The sequence below is a fragment of the Oncorhynchus mykiss genome, chromosome 10 (genome assembly GCF_013265735.2).
Source record: "Oncorhynchus mykiss isolate Arlee chromosome 10, USDA_OmykA_1.1, whole genome shotgun sequence".
Taxonomy (NCBI): Eukaryota; Metazoa; Chordata; class Actinopteri; order Salmoniformes; family Salmonidae; genus Oncorhynchus; species Oncorhynchus mykiss.
Window position 1 is genome coordinate 13,541,382 of NC_048574.1, and position 12,683 is coordinate 13,554,064.

The window sequence follows — 12,683 nt, forward strand, 5'->3', positions numbered from 1 at the left end:
TTTCCGTGAAGCAAAGAACGTTACAGTCTCTGATGTCCCTCTGGAATGCTACCCTTGCTCGGATTTCATCAACCTTGTTGTCAAGAGACTGGACATTGGCGAGAAGGATGCTAGGGAGTGGTGCACGACGTGCCCGTCTCCGGAGTCTGACCAGAAGACCGCCTCGTTTCCCTCTTTTTCTGAGTCGTTTTTTTGGGTCGCTGCATGGGATCCATTCCGTTGTCCTGGGTGAAAGGCAGAACGCAGGATCCGCGTCGCGAAAAATATATTCTTGGTCGTACTGATGGTGAGTTGACGCTGATCTTATATTCAGTAGTTCTTCTCGACTGTATGTAATGAAACCTAAGATGACCTGGGTTACTAATGTAAGAAATAACACAGAAAAAAAAAAAAACACTGCATAGTTTCCTAGGAACGCGAAGTGAGGCGGCCATCTCTGTCGGCGCCGGAAGCCAGTTCACTCGAGTGTTGCTTTAGCAGTGTGCTTAGGGTCAATGTCCTGCTGGAAAGTAAACCTTTGTCCCAGTCTCAAATCTCTGGAAGACTGAAACAGGTGTTCCTCAAGAATTTCCCTATATTTAGCGCCATCCATGATTCTTTCAATTATGACCCGTTTCCCAGTCCCTGACAATTAAAAAAAACATCCCCACAGCATGATGCTGTCACCACCATGTTTTACGGTGGGGATGGTGTTCTTGGGGTGATGAGAGGTGTTGGGTTTACTCCAGACATAGTATTTAACTTGATGGCCAAAAAGCTCAATTTTAGTCTCATCTGGCCAGAGTACCTTCTTCTATATGTTTGGGGAGTCTCCCATATGCCTTTTGGTGAACACCAAACATTTTTGCTTATTTGTTTCTTTAAGCAATGGCTTTTTTTCTGGCCACTCTTCTGTAAAGCCCAGCTTTGTGGAGTGTACAGCTTAAAGTGGTCCTATGGACAAATACTCCAATCTCCGCTGTGGAGCATTGCAGGTCCTTCAGGGTTATTGTCGGTCTCTTTGCCTCTCTGATTAATGCCCTCCTTGCCTGGTCCGTTAGTTTTGGTGGGCGGCCCTCTTTTAGCAGGTTTGTTGTGGTGCTCTGTGGATGTTCAAAGTTTAGGATTTTTTTTATAACCCAACCCTGATCTGTACTTCTCCACGACTTTGTCTCTGACCTGTTTGGAGAGCTCCTTGTTCTTCATGGTGCTGCTTGCTTGGTGGTGCCCCTTGCTTAGTGGTATTGCTGGCTCTGGAGCTTTTCAAAACAGGTGTATAAAAATACTGAGATCATGTGACAGATCATGTGACACTTAGATTGCACATATATGGACTTTATTTAACTAATTATGTGACTTCTGGAGGTAATTGGTTGCAAAAGATCTTATTTAGGGGCTTCGTAGCAAAGGGGTTGAATACATATGGACACACCACTTTTCCATTTAAAAAAATTAAATACAAATTTAAACAAGTTATTTTTAATTTCACTTCACCAATTTGGACTATTTTGTGTATGTCCATTACTTGAAATCCAAATAAGATCAATTTATATTACAGGTTGTAATGCAACAAAATAGGAAAAACGCCAAGGGAGATGAATACTTTTGCAAGGCACTGTAGATCTATTAACATCCTCAATACAAATGAACACATTGAAGTAAAAAAATAAATTATCAATATATCAAAATATGTTTTATTGTCAGCTAAAATGTACCTGAAATATGTTTTAGGTGTTGTTTTGAAATGTATTGTTGTTTTACAAATACTTGAATTACAACTCCTCTCTTCTCTGTCTGAGAGGGCTTAAAGGGACATGTCCAAAATGTTCAACTTCATATTTATCATCTCCAGCACTAGGAAGTAGAACATTTTAGAAATGTCCCTTTAACAAAGTCATCTGGTAATACTGTATCTTTGGATAATTCAATGTCTAGCCCTATGACCACCTGTATCGTCTCCTTAGGCTCTGTTGACTGTGTTGGTGACTTGCCCTTTATCAGCTGCCCTAACCTGTGTGAGTTACCCTACTACTCATACTGCTTCTTGTTAGTGAAGTGACAGGTGAATCATCCACTCCCTGGCCAGTCAGCCCCCTCCCTGGTTCTTTAAACCCCTGGGTGAGGGGATTTGAAGGGGGGAGTGGGAGTCAGATAAAAGGTCTGTGGTTCTGCCTGGTCACGCTGGCTGATTTGGAGAGATGGGGGTGGGGAGGCTGGTCAGGCTGACAGAGTGAAATGTAGAACTTTATGGTTCCTTTCATGTTTGGCTCGGAGGATCACCATTTCAACCTTTCTGTCAAATTCTGAGTGAAGTATGAACCTGACTCACATGGAATTCCCCATGCTGGAGTTTCTGCTTTTAGGAAAGAAGAGGTTGATGCCTGGAGAATATATAAGTTTCAAGTATCGAGCTTCTATTTTATTAGACGTATGTACGGGAAGGATGCACATAGTATACATCGTCCAATGAAATACTTACTTGCAGGTTCCTGCTCAACAATGCAACAACAATAAGAAATAATACAAGATAAGAATATGAATATAAAGTAAGTTGTTCAGTGGAGTATAATACATATTTTAGCATAAGTATCCTGGAAGAACAATGTATGCTCCAATATTTACTCCAATTTAACTTTTATTTAATCAGCGGAGCCTGTTGAAACCAGGGTCTCATTTTCAATGATATGTAGTCCATCTGAAACCAGTGTTTCAATTGTGCAGTATTTAGCTATCATAATTAGTCTGGTTGCAGCAGTTGTGTGTGTGTGTGTGTGTGTGTGCGCATCTGAGTGAGTGCATGTGTGCTAAGGTGCAGAGAATCACAGCAGGTGTTCAGTCCAGTTCAAGTGTTCAGCAGTCGGATGGCTTGTAGATAGAAATGGTCTCTGAGTCTGTTGGCATCAGACCTCGTGCTCCGATACCGTCTGCCCGACGGTAAGGGAGTGAGACGCTTGTGGCTGTGGTGTGGGAGCTCCTTGATGGTGCTGCAGGCCTTCCTCAAGCACCTGTTCCAGATGTTCTGGATGGACCATATACAGTAGGGTTGCACTCCAGTTGTACCCTATTACCGCTGTTGTACCCTATTACCACTGTTGTACCCTATTACCGCTGCTGTACCCTATTACCACTGTTGTACCCTATTACCGCTGCTGTACCCTATTGTTGGTGTTGTACCCTATTACCGCTGCTGTACCCTATTGCTGCTGTTGTTCCCTTAAATCTATCACATCCCACAACTATCCCAGACCATGTTTGGAAAATTTGTTAACTTTTATACTATGGGGGATAGATTAACATAGGCTAGTGCTTTTGCTGTTCGTTAGGCCTACTCATATTGTTGGCTGATGAAAAGTAAATGTGGACAGTTCTTCCAATATCTTCCATATGCGTCTCGTAATTAGATACAAACGCTTGCAGTTGCGTCCCCGAAGTGGCTGTCTTCACTTGTGATCAGGTTTTTCTCACAGGCTACGTGACGGAAAGCCATGTGAGTGAGAGGTTCTTCGGCACGCAGCCGGGAGAAGGAAATTATAATTATTATATTCGGCCCAAGGGCACAACGGCCACTGGCCACAAAAGGCATGGATTATTTTTTTAGGGGGCATTATGGCCACACGAAGGGAAAGCTGGGAAATTCGAGGCATTATCAAGTTGCTTGTCAAATTGTGAATGAGGGACTGAAGTGTGTACAGCCTGCGCAAAAAAACTAAGCAGAGCTCATGCCTTTCATGCAACTTTTTTCAAATCATCATAAGTCGCATCATGCAGCCTTAGACTGTATTAAAAATCGAAACAAATAGCCCAACATTTGTATCACAACTAAAGTTACATAAACAACTCTAAATCAGCACATAGGAGTACCTGTTTCTTTGTTAAATGTTCAACACAGAATAGACGTATGTGCGCACTCCCTCAAATAGTTTGGAGAAAATATCCTTTCTATTTTATTCAGCTATGTTCAATTGTACTCTTCATACTATAAAATAATATCAAATAATGCCATGGATATCTAACCAAATCTTGTCTGCTAAATGAACTAGTGTAGCCCACAGCCAAATGGCAGATCAGGGCCTAACATACTGTAAGGACAACTCTGAGTATGCTATTCTGTTCTTCTGAAATAGACTACATTTTCTTAATATCATGTTTCTTTAGATAATCTAATCTACTATTAATCTTCTACTAATCTAATCTACTACTAATCTACTCTACTACTAATCTACATCTAGTCTAATCTACTACTAATCTACTCTAATCTACCACATCTAAACTAATCTACTTCTGATCTACTACTAATCTAATATATTACTAATATAGTCTACTACTAACCTAATTTGATCTAATCTACTGCTAATCTAATATACTACCAATCTAATCTTGTGTATATATATATCTATCTATCTATCTGGAAATTCTCTCCCACCTTCATTGTCCTCTGTCTGACACGCACACACACAATCGTCTAAATGTTGTCTGCTGTAAAGTCCATTTGCTGTAATGTGCCTCCTGGCTTCCAGTCTCTGGGTAGAATACTAATGACTGGCAAGGTCACAGGCAGAGTGGAGGGGGGAGAAATCCAGGGGGAGGATGGTCATCCTAACCTCAGACACAGTACACCAGGTTCAGTCACCAGGACCAGGGGATGAGGGATCCTCTGGAGGTCAACACTTAAAGCCTTTCATCATCTGACTCTTAGCCAACTGTATCATTTCAGCTGAATATCCGATTTTTCTTCAAAAAATGCATTTTAAACTTTGAATTAACCACTGGGCATTCACACACACACACACACACACACACACACACACACACACACACACACACCCTGAGGTTAATGGAGAACAGGGTTTCAGCTGAGACTATGGCAATCCTCTCGTACTTTTAGCATGACCAGTCCATTGGCACAGCTTCCCATACAGTGAGCCTAAAAGGGCAAGTTGTCACACCGGCAAGGGCACCTTGAAATCTGGTTGGCCTGTGTTTTATGTCCGTCAGGTTTGATATCATAATTCAGGCTGTGTGGGAGAGAGAGAGAGAGAGTTGCCCCTCTCTGGGAGGACAGTACTGAGGCACTTAGCCTTATTAAAAGCAGACGTATGCTGGCTCTGGGCCTGTGATAGCCTTGAGAAATGCCTCATGGCAGCGAGGAGTGTGCTGCATACTTACCTCTCTACACAGAGTGATAATAATGACTGTGCGGTCGGTGAGACCCACCAGCTGGTTCTGGAAATTGGATCAGTTGGATCACTGAGGCAATTCTCTTTGTTTGACCACCTCAGTGCGGAGGCCTTTGAGGCTGGGCTGATAAAGAGAAAGAGAATTCTCAGGCCCGTTAGCCTTTCATCTCTTGAGAGCCACAGCCCTGCCGGCCCCCACAGGGAAAAAGGATCAAAGATGTTAGATTAGAAACAGGAAATAGAATAGAATTAGGCAGAGTGCTGACTAGGCTCCATCTAGGTAGATGGGTTATTTATGTCAGTGTGGGCTAGCCGGGTGATGGCTTGTGTGTATTGCAGCTCAAATCCCTTGGTAGAGGCCTACTGTATGTACTCAAGGGGATATGGTATGTGAATGTAGCCCCTCTCATGTAGCATCTGTCATTCATCCTGCTGTATCATTATACTGGTATGTCAAATATGAAGTCCCCCTGGCAAACAGGCTAGATACAGATACTTCCTACTTAACACCACCACTCCCAAACAGACTGGATACTTCCTGTTAAACACTACTACTCCCAAAAAGGCTAGATACATAGAGTTCCTGCTAAACACTACTACATCCAAACAGGTTAGATACTTCCTGCTAAACACCACTAATCCCAAACAGGTTAGATACTTCCTACTGAACACTACTAATCCCAAACAGGCCAGGTACTTCCTGCTAAACACTACTACTCCCAAACATACTGGATACTTCCTACTGAACACTACTACTCCCAAACAGGTTAGATACTTCCTTCTGAACACTACTACTCCCAAACAGGTTAGATACTTCCTTCTGAACACTACTACTCCCAAACAGGTTAGATACTTCCTTCTGAACACTACTACTCCCAAACAGTCTAGATACAGATACTTCCTGCTAAACACCACCAATCCCAAACAGGCTAGGTACTTCCTGCTAAACACGACTTCTCTCATTCCCCTAATATTAATACAATAACAGCATTTGGTTCTGATTGATGAACTTTCTAAACTTCCTGTGTTTCTGTCTCCTGTGCAGGCTCTGATTCAGCTGCCTGTGTACATCTCCCAGTGTGAGGAGGTCCGTGTGTTCTTTGAAACCCGACCTGAAGACCTCAACCCACCCAAAGAGTAAGCCACGAATCACACCTTCTAGTTTAAGAAGCACGCTCTGTCGCTCAGTCGAATGCACAGCAGAAATGTCTCTGAGTGATATACACATCCCAAAGTTCACACCAGTGCTGGGCCAACAACAAACACTCTGAATAAAAAAAGACATGCATAGCATAATGCTGTGTGCAGGTTTCTTTCATGGAGTAGCTTTTTGACCACCTGACCACGATGTTATGTTGAAACAAGCCAATCCATCAGTAATAGGTTCTATCTAATCAAATCAAATTGTATTAGTCACGTGCACCGAATACAACCTTAGAGTGAAATGCTTACTTACGAGCCCCAAACCAACAGTGCACTTTCAAAAAATGCGGATAAGAATAAGAGATAAAAGTAACAAGTAAAAAATCTCAATATATACAGGGGGGTGCTGGTACAGAGTCAATGTGTGGGGGCACCGGTTAGTTGAGGTAGTATGTACATGTAGGTTATTAAAGTGACTATGCATAGATGACAACAGAGAATGGCAGTGGTGTGGAGAAACTACCCAGACTATGCAAATAGTCTGTGTAGCCATTTGACTAGATGTTCAGGAGTCTTATGGCTTGTGGGTAGAATCTGTTTAGAATCCTCTTGGACCTAGACTTGGCGCTCCGGTACCGCGTGCCGTGCGGTAGCAGAGAGAACAGTCTATGACTAGGGTTGTTGGAGTCTTCTGACACCGCCTGGTATAGAGGTCCTGGATGGCAGGAAGCTTGGCCCCAGTGATGTACTGGGCGGTTCGCACTACCCTCTGTAGTGCCTTGCGGTCGGAGGCCGAGCAGTTGCCATACCAAACAGTATAATACAGGGTAATGACTATGATGTCATGCTCCCTCTGGTATTGCTGTAGTGGACGTGGGAGCAGTTGTTGGTTTTCCCTGAGTGGGAGCTACATAACATGTAGCTTAGAGGAGCGGAACATCTGAGGGTGCATGAGCTCCGTGGCGTCTAAAGGCAGGCCCCTCTCTTGTAAATCTCACACATTAGTGTCATAACCAGCCTGTCAGTTACAATGTGCCAACACTAGATCATAAAGTCACCACACAATTTCCCCCATCACATATGTGTTGTTGTTGAACTACCAGATGCCTGGAGGGCAGGAGGGGTTACTAGTGGTTACGGGTTTTCTGAGAGACCATGATATTAAGTTCAGACCCTCAACCTTTTTATAAAAATAAAATAAAGAAAAACAGCTGTTAACCTAGGTGTGTGACTGGTCACCTTGTCTGTCATCATGTGACATAAGTGATGGATTTCTATGTCAGGCACTTGGGTTTGGTTGGAAAGGTAATTTTTATGGCTTAAACCATATTTTACCAGGTTTTTTAAGCTATTGCTTTCCCAGGGACGGCTGGTGTGCAAGACTAGGTTTTCTTCCCAGAAATATGTAAATGTGTCAAACCAGATGCTTCTCAGATGCTCGCTGCTTCTCCCTCACTTTTTGACAGGTTCTAATTTGTTTATATATCAGTTTTTCTTCTATAAAAGACAGCTTCTTATCTATGTCTGACTGGCAGTGTATAAGCCGAGAAGGGTTTAAATGCTCAAATGCATTTCCCACAAAGCTAGGCCCATATGTTATATTTATGTATGCCGAGAGGTGTTCAACTCTCACATCCCCAAAACTACTTCACGACTTATGTGAGTAATGTTTCAATCTCATCTACGCTGTCGAATCTTAACCAGCCACTTTTCTGCAAAGATATGCAAATTCATTTTTTTGCTGTGCTCTGTTTTACACTCAAATCCATAGATTGTGAATGAACATCAACTATATACAGTACCAGTCAAAAGTTTGGACACACCTACTCATTCCAGGGTTTTTCTTTATTTTTACTATTTTCTACATTGTAGAATAATAGTTTTAGTTTTACAGGCCTAAGACATCAGAACTATGAAATAACATATATGGAATCCTGTAGTTACCCAAAAAGTGTTAAACATATCAAAATATATTTTATATTTGAGATTCTTCAAAGTAGCCACCCTTTGCCTTGATGACAGCTTTGCACACTCTTGACATTCTCTCAACCAGCTTCGTGAGGTCGTCACCTGGAATGCATTTAAATTAACAAATGTGCATTGTTAAAAGTTAATTTCTGGAATTTGTTGCGTCATGACAAGGTAGGGGTATTCAGAAGATAGCCCTATTTGGTAAAAGACCAAGTCCATATTATGGCAAGAACAGCTCAAATAAGCAAAGAGAAATGACAGTCCATCATTACATGAATTTCAGTCAATGCAGAACATTTCAAGAACTTTGAAAGTTTCTTCAAGTGCAGTCGCAAAAACCATCAAGCACTATGATGAAACTGTCTCTCATGGGGACCGCCACAGGAAAGGAAGACCCAGAGTTACCTCTGCTGCAGAGGACACATTCATTAGAGTTACCGGCCTCAGAAATTGCAGCCCAAAGAAATGCTTCACAGAGTTCAAGTAACAGACCAACCTCAACATCAACTACAGAGGAGACTGCATGAATCAGGGCTTCATAGTCGAATTGCTGCAAAGAAACCACTACTAAAGGACACCAATAAGAAGAGACTTGCTTAGGCCAAGAAACATGAGCAATGGACATTAAACCGGTGGAAATCTTTCCTTTGGTCTGATGAGTCCAAATTTGAGATTTGTGGTTCCAACCGCTGTGTCTTTGTTTGATGCAGAGTAGCTGAATGGATGATCACTGCATGTGTGGCTCCCACCGTGAAGCATGGGGGAGGAGGTGTGATGGTGTGGGGATGCTTTGCTGGTGCTTTGCTGGCTTTATTTAGAATTCAAAGAACACTTAACCGGCATGGCTACCATAGCATTCTGCAGCGACACGCCTTCCCATCTGGTTTGCGCATAGTGGGCCTATAATTTGTTTTTCAACCAGACAATGACCCAACACACCTCCAGACCGTGTAAGGGCTAATTGACCAAGAAGGAGAGTGATGGAGTGCTGCATCAGATGATCTGGCTTCTACAATCACCGGACCTCAACCCAATTGAGATGGTTTGGGATGAGTTGGACCGCAGAGTGAAGGAAAAGCAGCCAACAAGTGCTCAGCATATGTGGGAACTCCTTCAAGACAGTTGGAAAAGCATTCCAGGTGAAGCTGGTTGAGAGAATGCCAAGCGTGTGCAAAGATGTCATCAAGGCAAAGGGTGGCTGTTTTGAAGAATCTCAAATATAAAATATATTTTCAGTTGTTTGAAACTTCTTTGGTTACTACATGATGTGTTATTTCATAGTTTTGATGTCTTCACTATTATTCTACAATGTAGAAAATAGTCAAAATAAAGAAAAACCCTTGAATGATTAGGTGTCCGAACTTTTGACTGGCACTGTAAATCTGCACCGTTAATCAGCGATAGCTTTTGCACAGGGATGCTTATCATTCCTCTGTGTTTGTTGGCCATCGACATTACTGCAGTTGTGAGTACCTTTGTCGCAATCAAAGATGGCTGCCTGATTGTCTGTTACAATATGCATGGTGTGTTCAGTGACTGCAGAGGAGATGGCTCTCTGTGGAAGGAGAAGAATATAAGGCCTGTCACTGATCTGGCCAGTATGAATGGCTCCTGTCAGGTCACCTCCGCAGACAGACAGACCAGAGCTAGTTCCCTCTGACTGAGGCCAAGGACACATACATTATTAGCTACATCTCAGACAGACAAATCCCAAGCATCTGCTACTGGGGACAGCGGGAGGGGAGGATGGAAGGTGGGAGGGAGAGGCAGATGAATTTAGAAAAGACCTTGGTTTATCTTTATTCAAATTGGATTACAGCTCTTTCCTAATGCAGACATTGTTTTCGGCTGACATTGCACCAGCAGCCCCTCTCTCTTTGGGTCTCTATGGAGGGATGAAATACAGCCCTCTATAAATCTACCGGAGTAGGGAGGGATGTCACTGTCTGTCCATCAGAAAGATTGAAGTAGCAAGCATGGGAGTGTAGAGAGATATAGAGGAGAGATGGACATCCAGCCAACTTAACACAACTGTGGGAAGCATCCCCTGTGGAACACTTTCGACACCTTGCGGAGTCCATGCCCAACAAATTGAGGCAGTTCTGAGGAAAGGGGGGGCAGTCAATAATAATTAGGAAGGTGTTCCTAATGTTTTGTACAGTCAGTATAGAAGAGAGAAATGGCTGGCACCCCATACAGCTAGCTCATTATTAGACCTTTGTGGTCTGGTAGCTGGTAGTGGAATGGGCTTGCTTTGGGTTAAGGGAGCAGCTGTGTTTTAGTTTTACAGGCCTAAAGCTCCATATTGGACCCAGTCCTATTCAATGTCTCCATGACCATGTTTGGCTCATCCATGGTCCAATGAAAACTCATTTGGCATGAGGGGAGGGCTGATTTGGTCTGATGGAAAACTCTTGTTAATGTACAGTATACTGGACACTACCTAGTTGAGTCATCAGTGGGGTCCTGTCTATCCCAGTATGGCGCGGTCTTTTTTACCCTGTTCTGACTCCCAAACACGATGCAAATTCTTTGGTCCTTTAAAAACCTGCTAAAATATTGTGTGCTATAGCTTGGAAAATAAATACATGTGACTGGATGACATGATGTTTGTTTCCAACATTAGGGCTGTTTTCCTAAAGAAGTTAACACGTTTAAATGTCTTACTCACGTCGGCCACGGATAAGGAGGGCCCACAGTCCACAGCACTGTGTTATCCTCAAAGCAGGCAAAGAAGGTGTTTAGTTTGTCTCCATATCCCAGTCTGCTGTCCCCACATGCTTCAAGATTGTCACCATTGTTCCTGTACCTAAGTATGCAAAGGTAACTGAACATCGCCCCGTAGCACTCACTTCTGTCATCATGAAGTGCTTTGAGAGACTAGTCAATGATCATATCACCTCCACCCTACCTGACACCCTAGACCCACTTCAATTTGCTTACCGCCCAAATAGGTCCACAGACGATGCAATCGCCATCACACTGCACGTTGCCCTATCCCATCTGGACAAGAGGAATATCCATCTAAGAATGCTATTCATTGACTATAGCTCAGCATTCAACACCCTAGGACCCTCCGAGCTCATTAAGCTTGAGGCCCTGGGTGTGAACCCCGCCCTGTGCCATTGGGTCCTGGACTGCCTGACGGGCTGCCCCCAGGTGGTGAAGGTAGGAAACAACATCTCCACTTTGCTGATCCTCAACACTGGGTCCCCACAAGGGTGCGTGCTCAGCCCCCTCCTGTACTCCCTTTTCACCCATGACTGCGTGGCCCAGCACGCCTCCAACTCAATCATTAAGTTTGCCGACGACACAACAGTAGTAGGCTTGATTAACAACAACAACGAGACAGCCTACAGGGAGGAGGTGAGGGCTCTCACTCAACGTCAACAAAACAAAGGAGATGATCGTGGACTTCAGGAAACAGCAGAGGGAGCATCCCCCTATCCACATCGATGGGACTGCAGTGGAGAAGGTTGAAAGTTTTAAGTTCCTCGGTGTACACATCACTGACGAACTGAAATGGTCCACCCACACAGACAGTGTGAGGAAGAATGCGTAAAAGCGCCTCTTCAACCGCAGGAGGCTGAAGAAATGTGGCTTGTCACCTAAAACCCTCACATACTTTTACAGATGAACAGTTGAGAGCATGCTGTCGGGCCTGGTACGCCAACTGCTCCGCAATTGTTACACATTACTTGTTAGATATTCTTGCACTGTCAGATCTAGAAGCACAAGCATTTCTCTACACCCGCAATATCATCTGCTAAACACGTGTATGTGACCAATAACATTTGATTTGATTTTAAATCTACTTTGTTTTTGTTTCCTTACCACGATACTAACGAGTATCACGATACTGGTATAGTCCCGGCCATATCTCTAGCCCTCTGCTTCCCTTTGATAAGCCAGGCTAGTGGTGGACCTAGGGTTGTCTGCTAATGGATGGGCAAACTAATGGTTGGAGATTTATTACGGCTGGGCCAGTGCAATCAACAGGGTTGCCAGGCGAACAATGCATTATGTGATTGAGAGTGTGAATTTAGAGGAAAATAAGACGGAGAGTTGCCAGGAATAAATGAGAGAGAGAGACCCACCACATAGCCTAGTGATTAGAGCGTTGGGCCAGTAACCGAAAGAACACTTTGATGTCCGTCCGAGAGAGAGAGAATTTAATGGAATTGAGATACGCTAATCTCTAGGTAATTATGTTGTCAATGTCTTTATTCTTTTGGAACTTTTATGAGTGTAATGTTTACTGTTCATTTTTCATTGGTTATTTCACTTCTGTTAAATAAATAAAGCCCCTTAAATTGAAATTTTAATTGAATTGAGAGGGACAGAGGGACAGGGAGGGAGGGAAGGAGGGAGAAAAAAGTCAGTCTGAATTAGCCACTTCAGTTTTCACTAGCA

General features: G+C 43.3%; 1 protein-coding gene across 5 annotated transcripts in view; it reads left to right on the top strand.

Moving 5' to 3' along the window:
* Positions 1 to 12,683, top strand: part of sh3pxd2b (SH3 and PX domains 2B) — a 55,269-nt gene that overhangs the window by 27,951 nt on the left and 14,635 nt on the right. For all 5 annotated transcript variants that reach the window (XM_021617493.2, XM_021617494.2, XM_021617495.2 and 2 more), the window contains one exon: positions 6,202 to 6,293. In XM_021617493.2, coding sequence (XP_021473168.2) covers positions 6,202 to 6,293 — 92 coding nt within the window. The remainder of the gene's footprint in view (positions 1 to 6,201; positions 6,294 to 12,683) is intronic.